Here is a 12,712-nt window from a genome sequence, read left to right as displayed (position 1 = left end):
CAACTTACAAAAATCAATATCCTGTACCTATATTAATAATAACCAATTAGAAAACATGATGAAAAAAGATATGCTTCAAACTAGTAATAAAACTATGTTCCATAAATTAAATAATATACAAGGCTTTTACGAAAAAAAGTTAAATTCTATTACAGGATATAAAGAGACACTTGAATAAATGAAGCAATATAACACTATAAGAGTGACAGTTCTTCTCAAACTAATTTATGTATTCCATACAATACCCACTGGAAATTAATCAGGAATTTTAAAGAAGCTTGACAAACTTATTTTAAAACTTATATGGAAGAACATAGTTTGCAAAAAATAAATCAGAGAATCAAAAAAAATATCAAAGAATAAAGACTAACCCCACCAGATTTTAGGAGTAATGTAAAGAAACAATGCCGTCTATGGGGTCGCACAGAGTCAGACATGACTGAAGTGACTTAGCAGCAAAGAAACAATAATTAAAAGAGGTAAAGTACTGGGACTTCCCTGGTGGTCTGGTGGTTAAGATTCTGTGCTTCCACTGCAGGGGCTGCAGGTTGATCCCTCCTTGGGGTACGAAGATCCCACATGCCATGCAGTGTGGCCAAAAAATAAAAATAAGTAAATGCTAAAGTCATTGAAATTCTTTTAAAGAGGTAAAGTATTGCTTCTCTGAGCAGATATAAATAAGTAGAATAGAAATGGAAGATACAAAATCAGATCCAGATACATATGGGAATTTGCTATTTCTTGACAATGCCTCCAGAAACCATTACATAAATTTAATATATGATGTTAGGGGTAAACAGCTTGCCATAATGAGATAAAGTTAGATCCCTACCTCACAGTATACATATCATATAAATAAATATTTATATGTATAAATATAAATAAATTCTTAAAGGATACAAGGTAGCTTATGTGACTAGAAAACATAAAATTAATAAATGTCATATGAAAGTGAAAGAAGTGAAAGTGTTTGTTAGTCCCTCAGTCATGTCCAACTCTTTGCAACCCCATGGACTGTCCATGGAATTTTCCAGGCAAGAATAGTGGAGTGGGTTGCCATTCCCTTCTCCAGGGTATATTCCCAACCCAGGGGTCAAACCCAGGTCTCTTGCATTGCAGGCAGATCCTGTACCATAGGAGATACCAGGGAAATACAATGTCCTATGAAGTCCTTGTAAATTCAAGGCAGGGAAAATTTTCTTTCAAGAAAACCTGAAAAGCATAAACAATAAAATAAAACATTAGTAGATTTGACTACATTGAAATCAAGACTTGATTAGATAAAGAACGTCATGGTTAAAATTGACAAGTGATAAATCAAGAGTAGGTATTTGCTATGTTATGAAAAAATGTCTTCCAAATGACAAGAAAAACATGAGAAGTACAATTTAAAACAGCCAAGGATATAAACAGACAATTCACAGAACAATAACAGAAAAGCCTCACATCTATCACATAGATGAAGAGATGGCTACCCCCCCCCCTTTTTTTTAAAGCATTTCTGCACATTTTTCTATTAATTTAATTTTAAATGAATTCTCCCAGTGCCCCAGTAGGCTAATCAGATACTTCTCAGAAACAACACTGACATGAAATATTCAAAGACATCAAGAAGCAGGAACAGAAGTGAGCAGATAACACAGACAAAAAAGTGTGATGCAACTTTATATACACATCTGATGGGCAAAAACTAGAAAGCTGGATAAATTTGAGGAGGGGCAGTTCAGTTCAGTTCAGTCGCTCAGTCGTGTCTGACTCTTGGCGACCCCATGAACCACAGCACGCCAGGCCTCCCTGTCCATCACTAACTCCCGGAGTTCACTCAAGACTTACGTCCATCGAGTCCATGATGCCATCCAGCCATCTCATCCTCTGTTGTCCCCTTCTTCTCCTGCCCCCAATCCCTCCCAGCATCAAAGTCTTTTCCAATGAGTCAACTCTTCGCATGAGGTGGCCAAAGTACTGGCGTTTCAGCTTTAGCATCATTCCTTCCAAAGAAATCCCAGGGCTGATCTCCTTCATAATGGACGGGTTGGATCTCCTTGTAGTCCAAGGGACTCTCAAGAGTCTTCTCCAACACCACAGTTCAAACGCATCAATTCTTCGGCACTCAGCCTTCTTCACAGTCCAACTCTCATATCCATACATGACTACTGGAAAACCATACCCTTGACTAGACGGACCTTAGTCAGCAAAGTAATGTCTCTGCTTTTGAATATGCTGTCTAGGTTGGTCACAGATTTTCTTCCAAGGAGTAAGCGTCTTTTAATTTCATGGCTGCAATCACCAACTGCAGTGATTTTGGAGCCCCCCCAAATTAAAGTCTGACACTGTTTCCTCTATTTCCCATGGAGTGATGGGACCGGATGCCATGATCTTCGTTTTCTGAATGTTGAGCTTTAAGCCAACTTTTTCACTCTCCTCTTTTACTTTCATCAAGAGGCTTTTGAGTTCCTCTTCACTTTCTGCCATAAGGGTGGTGTCATCTGCATATCTGAGGTTACTGATATTTCTCCCGGCAATCTTGATTCCAGCTTGTGTTTCTTCCAGTCCAGCGTTTCTCATGATGTACTCTGCATAGAAGTTAAATAAGCAGGGTGACAATATACAGCCTTGACGTACTCCTTTTCCTATTTGGAACCAGTCTGTTGTTCCATGTCCAGTTCTAACTGTTGCTTCCTGGCCTGCATACAGATTTCTCAAGAGGCAGGTCAGGTGGTCTGGTATTCCCATCTCTTTCAGAATTTTCCACAGTTGATTGTGACCCACACAGTCAAAGGCTTTGGCATAGTCAATAAAGCAGAAATAGATGTTTTTCTGGAACTCTCTTGCTTTTTCCATGATCCAGCGGCAGATGCAAAGAAAAGTCTGGCTGCAGTCTCCCACCCCTTCCGGCCCACGCGCTCCCCGCCCCCTCTGGGCGCCCGGCTCCACCCACGCGGGAGCCCCAGCTGCGATTCTGCGTAGATCCACCCCCTTCGCCCCTGTTGGTGCTGTGCTGTCTGGACGCCGGTGAAGAAGCGCCCTCACGGAGACTTGGCTGCCTCTGGGCTCCGCGAGGACATGAGCGGCCGCGCCCGCGTGAGGGCACGGGGCACGGGCCGGAGCCCCGTCGCCACGGAGGTGGGGCGTGCCCGGGGGCCTCCAGCTGAGCTGTCTCCCTCCCTCCACGCCTCCGTGGACACTGCCTTTCTCTGCACATATCTTTCCCTCTTTGCTAGAAAGCAGAGACTTCTCTTCTCTTTCAACTTTGAGTCTTTCCAGGGTTTCTCATATATATGTATATGTATTTCCCGTTGGGAAGCTTATCCGAGTAAGATGTTAATGTAGATGTTTTGGCCGCTGAAAAGGACTGAAAGTGGGAGGCGAGTGGATCACTCTTCTCTGTTTTCTGAGTTTTAATTACTTTATTCGTTTGCAAGTCTCCTGGTGAAAAAGACTGTACCTTTAAAAGTACTATTATTTGGTATGTAACTTAATATGACCCATCTCCCTAATTAATATAAAAAAGAAATAATTTCAAACACAAATGGCTGGTGCACTGGGATGACCCAGAGGGATGGTACCGGGAGGGAGGTGGGAGGGGGGTGCAGGATTGGGAACACGTGTACACCCATGGTGGATTCATGATGATGTATGGCAAAACCAATACAATATTGTAAAGTAAAATAATAATAATGATAATAATAATAATATAATTTTTTAAAAAAGAAATTTAGAATCAGCCACTGTGCATAGGGCTTCTTATTAAACTTAGGCAGCTTGGTTGAATTGAGAAGCCTATCTGCAATTTCTGAGTGATGTTACACTTAATATTTGGAGCAATACTTAGCAAAAACTTAGTATTTGGAGTAACATCTTAGACCAGAAGTGCCGTGTGAGTAGTATGTCTTTATTATGCCTTTACTTTCATAAAGAGGTCTTCTGTTGATTTTTCCCTTTTTTTAAAAAAAGTAGACTGATTTATACCTTCTTCAACAGAGAATTACTGTAGAGAGAAAATATTAATGGTTCTCTTCATCTGTTTTGTGAACTAGTTTTGGACCAGTTTTTTCAGAAGTGTCATCATCAGACTGGTGGCCCAGATCCTCTGGGCTCCGTTTATTTTCTTGCTACAAACTTGTTCACATCAGAGTCCCTATGTCTGAGGGCTACAGAAGTGTGAGGTCTTTGATCATCTGTGTGTGTGTTAGTCACTTCAGTCGTGTCCAGCCCTGTGCGATCCCATGAACTATAGCCCAGCAGGCTCCTCTGTTCATGGATTTCCCCAGGCAAGAACAATGGAGTGGGTTGCCAGTTCCTTCTCCAGGGATCGAACCTGTATCTCCTGCATTGCAGGCAAATTCTTTATCGTCTGTCACCAGGAAGCTTGTGACCACCTGTACCACCTTCCATTTGATGACCTTCTTGGAGAAGGAAATCCAACCCACTCCAATATTCCTGCCTGGAAAATCCCATGGACAGAGGAGCCTGGTAGGCTATAGTCCGTGGGGTCCCAAAGAGTCGGACACGACTGAGCAACTTCACTTTTGGGTGCAAGGCTCACACCTTTGCCTCTGGAGGCTAAAGGCCTCTGGCTCACAGTTAGCATTGAAATCAAAGTTTAATGAATGGGGAAAACTGTGGCTCTGCTTTATCTTCTTTTCTAAAATGGGCAGTCTTTTCTCCTCTCTCAAGCATCTTACCTGCAAACCTTTTCTTTTCCTAGCTCATGGTACTCTAGTGACATAGGACATGATGCCATTCTCATTCTCGTCTCGTGATAAGGTTTTAGTTTATGACTTAATATCTTAACTCTGACCAAATATCTTTACTCATTTCAGCCTCCATCTATTGCGCTAATTGATAATGAAGCATCCTCTAGCAGTGACTGTGCGAGAACAAGCAGGATGTCACAGAAATGTAAGTGCAGCTCCGTCTGTTCCATTCAGTTCCATCCCATCTGAATGAAATAGGAGTGACTCAACCGAGCCTCTGAGCAGCAGATTCGCTTCTTGAGCATCCTGTCTTCCTTTCCTTGAAGCATCCCTCTGTGTTTGTTGTGTTTCTTTGAGACCTCCAAACACAGAGTCTGCCACTGAATTTCCTGATAGTGTTCGGCAGCTGGGAACCCCCAGACATTAGGAAGCGAGTTTTTCTGATTTCTGTTTCTACTGAATAAATTTGGAAAAAAAATCTTTAAAAATACTTTATGACATACAAATGTCAATACTATTGCCTTGCAGAGATGGTAGAAACCTGGCATGCCTGTTTCCCATTCTGTCTTCCTTTCCCACCTGTGGTAGACATCACCCTTTGATGGTAGCCCTCTTCCCTGCAAGTCCAGATTTGACCTCAGGATACTTGTCGACATGCTACGCTAAATAGCCCATAGCACACAGTGCGAGTTGGCTGCCCAATGGGCTAGTTTCCCAGGGCCGCTGTGATAGAGTACTGCAGACCAAGTGACTTAGACAATGTAAATGTATGGTCTCGTAATTTCAGCCCTGTTGCCATCATGCAAGTGTTATTCCAGCTTTTTTTTGAGAATTTCTTTCCACATCTGCTGCACATCCTTGTGACTAGCAAGTGATGGAAACTGTTCATTCGTTGAGGGTAGACTGAATATTTTTACTTTTAAAAATTGTGGTAAAATATGTGGAATGTAAAATTGACGGTTTTAACAATGTTGAAGTGCACAGTCCAGTGGTATTAACAATATTCACACTGTTGTGCAACCATGCCATTACCCATCTCTGGAACCTTTCTGCTCTTGCAAAATTGAAACTTTGTACGAATTTAACAATATTTCTCCATTTGCCCCTCCCCCTCAAACTCTGGTGGTCTTCCCTGATAGCTCAGTTGGTAAAGAATCCGCCTGCAATGCAGGAGACCTGGGTTTGATCCCTGGGTTGGGAAGATTCCCTGGAGAAGGGAAAAGCTACCCATTCCAGTTTTCTGGCCTGGAGAATTCCAGGGACTGTATAGTTCACGGGGTCGCAAAGAGTCAGACACGACTGAACGATTTTCACCAGACTCTGGCAACTACCATTTTATCAGTTCAGTCCCTCAGTCGTGTCCGACTCTTTGCGACCGCATGGATTGCAGCATGCCAGGCTTCCCTGTCCATCACCAACTCCCGGAGCTTGCTCAGACTCCTATCCATCGAGTTGGTGATGCCATCCAACCATCTCCTCCTGCCTTCAGTCTTTCCCAGCATCTATGGTAGACTGAATTTTTAGAAACCACCAGACAGTATTTGAACAGTAAGTTATATGGATAATTAGCAAGAATAATCAAATTTTTAAAAATGAAATAAATTATGTTATTCTCCTGGAAGACTCCGACTCCACTGAAAAGGGTATGGACAGCAGTTTTGGGTGAGTGGGTAGTGCCATTTGGGGTAGTTGCATATCATGACTATATCAAAGGAAAGAAATTTGTATATTAATAGTCATGTTACTTTGTAGTAATTATTTTGTGATGTAAAATTTATATTTTCATATTATCTTCAAAGTGTCAAAGTTATATCCAAAATCGGCATCGCTATACTCGTTTAACAAAGGAAATATTCATCTGGAAGTAGACTTCAATTTCATGTTTTCTAGATCCTAAAACACTGACATGCCCCAAGGTGAAGTGCTGACTTTCATTCTCAGAGGAATGCTCTAGCATAAAAACTGATGACAGCCTCTGGGCATTTCTCTTCCTGTGGTTGGGAAAGTTGGGAGATTTTCAGCCTCAATCTGTGCCGAAGTTGATGTGGACAGTCTTAATTTGTAATTCTTCAGGTGTTATACAAGAGCTACAGGAGGGAGACAAACCCTCCATCAGTGGGCATGGAGCAGAATGTAGGGGAAGAGAGCCTCCTCCTTAGTCAAGAGGAGAATCACAGCAGCCCCATATGTTATATGAGGTGGGACTAACCCAGGGTCCGTTATTCTTAAGAAAACATACCATGCTTCCTTCACAATTTTCAATTTTCAGGCCGCAGACTTCTGTGCATTCCCCATTGTTTTCAGCAGTATCGGTCAGTTTTATTAGAAGCCACAAAAAACTGAGTTTTGGTTCTAGATGCACTTTTTATATAATAGTTGTAAGCAGTATCACTAGCATGAAATATGAGATGTTATGGTGTTTCCTTCATATTTTAGATGCAGGTGGTATATCTTCGAGTGATCCTGGATATACCTCCGAGGAAAGAGGTGGGAAAGTCAGACGAGACGTCATGGATTTGTCTGTCTGTACCAGGGAGAAACTGACCCATGTGAGAGACTGCAAAACAGGTACTCACTCTTCACGTTACTTACCTTTCTTTCTTTTTAATATTACCAAATCTTGCCTAAGGAATTTTAATTTCCAGATCTAAAATAAATTCGTATCTTGACTTCAAAGATATGTATTGAACATCTGCTATATTTCAAACATTATCTAAGGGTGGCAGGAAGGTTTAGGAGGGAGGGGACATATGTATACCTACGGTTAATTCATGTTGACATATGACAGAAATCAAACCAATATTGGAAAGCAGTCATCGATCAATTAAAAATAACTATAGAAAAAGAAAGGCAAAAAACCCAAACCAAACAAAAACATTATCTAGACACTCATTGTTTTAGCCTTAATTATCTCTTTTATTAGTAGGAAGAATAACATTTTCTGTAAAACTACATTTCATACATTGAAAACATTTTCTCCTTACCTCTGAGGTAGGGGCCTGAAAGATGCTTTGTCCCTTTCTCAACTTTTTCTTATATGGGGAAAAATAACCTTTCTGGACTTAAGCTCTAAAAAGAAAAATGTAGCCTGTTTGGGGAATTCTTTACGATGATTCTAGGTTTACCCTTGAAATTGCAACCTAAAATTTTATGTGTATTTTTGGAAAAGTAGGCCTACTGTTTTTATAGGATCCTCAAAAGACTTTGTAATTCCCTCCAAAAAAAGACTCAGTGATGCAGAAAGCCTGCAGATCAGTCTTTTGCAAACTCTTTCAAACCATGCAACAGACATAAGTAGATAAATCCTTATCCATCATACACACAATTGAAACAAAGTTTCATGCAGCAGTGTTGCCCTTCCAGTGGCAGGGCTCTTGGATCCATTCTGTTGTATCCTAGTCTTTCTATGAAATGTGATGCTTTGCCTCACTTGTTTTCATAACTGGAGCACTAATGAGACAGGATTACAGTTTGAACACACTTGGTTAAGTCATCTCAAAGGGTTGCTTGCCCACTCGGACATTGTAGATGACTTCTCTTTGTCCATTAATAGGAGCAGCTAAAATATGTTGGCATGGCCTTTGGGAGGACAGTGACAAAAAAGCTTTCCTTTGAATAAAATAGCACAATGATTCCTTGTTCCTACTGGGTATTTACACATGTCAATGAAAAAAAGCATTGCCTACTGTATCAGTAAATTAAGGATGTTGTTAATTTACATTAAGGATGAGGCTGCCCACTGCTAAGCCCTCAGTTACTGCAGCCACTCTCCAACAATGTACCCTAAGGAGACTTGGGGTGGGAAAGAATAGGATACTGGCCCCTGTAGCTGAGGTGCATGGCAAAGAAATGATTTCAGTGAACCCTGACCTTTGCATCTTCCCATGTAGAAAGAATCCATCTGCAATGCAGGCAACCCAGGTTTGATCCCTAAGTCAGGAAGATCCCCTGGAGAAGGGAACGGCAACAACCCACTCCAGTGTTCTTACCTGGAGAATTCCATGGACAGAGGAGCTGGGGTGGCTTACGGGGTTCACAAAGAGCTGGACATGACTGAGTGACTAACACTGTCACTTTCATACATAGAAAGGTGCTAAAGTCATTAACACAGGATGTCTGGCTTTCTTTAATTACAATCATCTTTAGAGCTTCCGACTCCCTGGTCTTTGTTGCAAAAACTCCTATCTGGCTCTTCCCTTGCCTCCTTACAGGCAGACTCTCAGGAGTTATCTGAGATGCTGTATCCCAAGCTTAAGCCCTCAGTTTTGCCCACTGAATAAAACATAATTCTCATCTTTTAAGTTGTGTGTTATTTTTCAGTCAATACACATGTCAAAACTGAGGGAATATTTCCTAAGGTACACAGGATACTCTTTTATCCTCATGACCTCAGGGTTCATGTTTCCACTTCCTCCATGAGAAATGCAAAACAGTGACTCTTTGGTAATTCTGTCTTGTTAGGCAAACACTGGATAGTTCCGTCGGAGGAGAGGTGAGAGTATTTCCTTTGTGCCCTCCTAGAGTCACTCCTGGTGGAGTTTACAGCATCCTGGGCACAGACCACTGTGTCACGGCCATCTCTGAATTTGTCCTGTAGAGTTTTTTAAAACAATTTTTTAAATGTGTATTTATTCTTCGGCTGTGCTGGGTGTCTTCATTGCTGCATTCAGGATCTCTGGGTGTGACCTCTAAACTCATGGCTTCCCTGGTGGCTCAGAGGTTAAAGCGTCTGCCTCCAATGCAGGAGACCCGGGTTCGATTCCTGGGGCGGGAAGATCCCCTGGAGAAGGAAATGGCAATCCACTCCAGTATTCTTGCCTGGAGAATCCTATGGACGGAGAAGCCTAGTAGGTTACAGTCCATGGAGTCGCAAAGAGTCGGACACGACTGAGCGACTTCACCTTCACCTTCACCTTCTAAACTCTTGGTTGTAGTGTGTGGGATCTGGTTCCCTGACCGGGGATGGAACCCAGGTACCCTGCATTGGGACCTGGAATCTGCCACTGACCCAGGGAAGTCCCTGTCCTCTAGATTTTGAGGAGGTGAATAAAAGTTCTGTAGGGCCTGGAGTTCCGGGAAGCTCACATGGCCTTCCTATGCCTGCAAAACACAGAAGCCCAGAGTCCTGTCTATTCTCACACAGGGAAGATGTGAAATTTCTTCTTCTGTTCCTTCTCTGGGGCTTACAGAGCCATCTGACCACTGACTGTAGTGTTTCAATATTTTCTGAAATATGGTGAAATTTTTATTTTCTGAATTTCCAAGAGAATGGGGTGGGGGGCTATATTCATGGTAAAAACTGGAGAGTTTCTTTCTAATCTGAGAGCAGCATCTAAAGCTGTTATCAGACCAAGCAGGTCCCCTCACCCACGTGTAGTAAAGTCAATCTACTGACACACTGTGTTGTAGTGAAGGAAATTGCAGTGTTTATTGTGAGGCACTGTACAAGGATCCATTGACTACACAGTCCATGGGATTCTCCAGGCCAGAATACTGGAATGGGTAGCCTTTCCCTTCTCCAGGGGATCTTCCCAACCCAGGGATTGAACCCAGGTCTCCTGCATTGCTGGCAGATTCTTTACCAGCTTAGCTATCAGGGAAGCCCTGTAATTTCAGAGCAGCATCTGAAACTTATCAAACCAAATGGGTCCCCTCACCCATGCGCAGTAGTCAATCTGCTGACACACAGGTTGCGGTTAGGGAAAGTGCAGTGTTTATTATGAGGCACTGAACAAGGAGTCTAGGACAGCTAATGCTCAGAAAGCCCAAACTTCCTGGTGTGTGTGTATGCTCAGTCGCTCAGTGTCCGACTCTTTGCAACCCCGTGGTCTATAGCCAGCCAGGCTCCTCTGTCCATGGGCTTTTCCGGGCAAGAATTCTGGAGCAGGGGATCTTTGTGACCCAGGGATTAAACTCATGTCCCCTGCATTGGCAGGCGGATTCTTTACCACTGAGCCACCTGGGAAGCCCTATTAATCCTTAGGTGCCAGTAAGTCTAGAAGCTACATGATCACTTTTAGCATCTGTAAAACAGTTCAGGAAATGTGCACTAGATACTATTATCTAGGTACTTAGAGAGGAGTGAAAGCAGACGATAATGGAAGAAGGGTCTGTCCCAGGAAGGCCCCATGGGGTCTTGCTCAGTTACAAAATTTTCACTTGAATGATTTGAATTGCACAGAATCAGCGGGAAGGCAGTATTTGGAAAGAGTTCTAGGGTAGTTGAATTCAGATGTTTCTCTTCTCCCCAAACAAGGTCACTTCCTGCTCTTTGGTTCTTATGAGGCCTGCTTTGCCAGTGTGATCCTTTTGTTTGTAGGACTCTGCTTTCCAGGTGGCTCTAGTGGTAAAGAATCTGCCTACTGATGCAGGGAACATGAGACATTGGTTCCATCCTTGGGTTGGGAAGATCCCCTGGAGGAGGGCATGGCAACCCATTCCAGTATTCTTGCCTGGAGAATCCCATGGACAGAGGAGCCTGGTGGGCTACAGTCCATAGGATCCCAAAGAGTCAGACACGACTGAAGTGACTTAGCATGCATGCATGTAAGGTTATCAGGCTGCTGGTTACTCAAGCTTACTTCGTATCACTGAACAAAAGTCCTTGCCTTCCAGTAGCAATTATGCATATGCACATAAATTTTTGAATGCCACGATTAATATGAACATGATGCATTTTTTTTTTCATTAAAAAATATTTTCTATTTGTTTTCTTCAGGTTCCAGTGGAATACCTGTGAAACTGGTCACAAATCTCTTTAATTTAGACGTGCCCCAGGACTGGCAGCTATACCAGTATCATGTGACATATAGTCCGGATATAGAATCTAGAAGGCTGAGAATTGCTCTGCTTTATAGTCACAGGGAACTCTCCAACAAAGCAAAAGCATTTGATGGTGTCATCCTTTTTCTCTCACAAAAGCTAGAAGAAAAGGTATAGTATGGTTAATTTTTAAACACACACATATGCATATATTTATACTCCTCCATATAGATTTTAGAGGTTAGCTGATTTTCATGACAGCTGGAATAAGTGGGTCACTCGCTCCTTTTCTTTCCTATTCCCATGCCCGAGAGCAAAAGACTTCTTAATTAAGACCTCATCAGCAATTGATTTCCTAATTAAGAAGCTGCTGGTCAGGCATTTCAGAAAGAAGAGCTGTAATACAAATACTGCTTTTTTGACAATTTTTTTTCAAGGCAAAGTGTCCTTGAGAGAGGAATCTTTTTTAAACTTTTCCCAAAATAGGCAAGAGTTTAAGAAACAGCGTTTACCCTGTGGCCTCAGACCTTTAAATTTACTTTTTTTTCCTCTCCTGTGCATTCTGTCCATCTGTCCAAAGGATTGACTTTACATCAATCCTGATTCTAAAACTGTCATTTTTCATGACTTGTTCCATCATATGAAATAGCAGTTACTTATATCAATCTTGCTCCTTGAAAGAAAAGCTATCACCAACTTAGACAGCATATTAAAAAGCAGAGACATTACTTTGCCAACAAAGGTCCATCTAGTCAAAGCTATGGTTTTTCCAGTAGTCATGTATGGATGTGAGATTTGCACTATAAAGAAAGCTGAGCGCCAAAGAATTGATGCTTTTGACCTGTGGTGTTGGAGAAGACTCTTGAGAGTCCCTTGGACAGCAAGGAGATCCAACCACTCAATCCTAAAGGAAATCAGTCCTGAATATTCATTGGAAAGACTGATGCTGAAGCTTAAACTGCAACACTTTGGCCACCTGATGCAAAGAACTGACTCTTTGGAAAAGACCCTGATGCTGGGAAAGATTGAAGGCAGGAGGAGAAAGGGACGACAGAGGATGAGATGGTTGGATGGCATCACTGGCTCAATGGACTTGAGTTTGAGCAAGCTCCGGGAGTTGGTGAGGGACAGGGAGGCCTGGTGTGCTGCAGTCCGTGGGGTCGCAAAGAGTGAGACAAGACTGAGTGGCTGAACTGAACTAGCTGAACTGAACTGATGTCGATCTTAGGGCTGCCCTGGTAGCTCAGCAGAAA

The 12,712-nt window shown here is 42.3% G+C and overlaps 1 protein-coding gene across 1 annotated transcript in view; it reads left to right on the top strand.

The window, feature by feature from the left end:
* Nucleotides 1–2,974: 2,974 nt before the first annotated feature.
* Nucleotides 2,975–12,712, top strand: part of PIWIL4 (piwi like RNA-mediated gene silencing 4) — a 55,231-nt gene continuing 45,493 nt past the window's right edge. Inside the window, exons 1-4 of the mRNA XM_042232874.2 lie at nt 2,975–3,123; nt 4,824–4,902; nt 7,134–7,265; nt 11,416–11,630. Coding sequence (XP_042088808.1) covers nt 3,064–3,123; nt 4,824–4,902; nt 7,134–7,265; nt 11,416–11,630 — 486 coding nt within the window. The 5' untranslated portion in view covers nt 2,975–3,063. The remainder of the gene's footprint in view (nt 3,124–4,823; nt 4,903–7,133; nt 7,266–11,415; nt 11,631–12,712) is intronic.

Source organism: Ovis aries, chromosome 15 (assembly GCF_016772045.2).
Source record: "Ovis aries strain OAR_USU_Benz2616 breed Rambouillet chromosome 15, ARS-UI_Ramb_v3.0, whole genome shotgun sequence".
Classification (NCBI taxonomy): Eukaryota; Metazoa; Chordata; class Mammalia; order Artiodactyla; family Bovidae; genus Ovis; species Ovis aries.
Note: the sequence above shows the minus strand (reverse complement) of the source record. Positions and strands in the feature narration are given on the sequence as shown.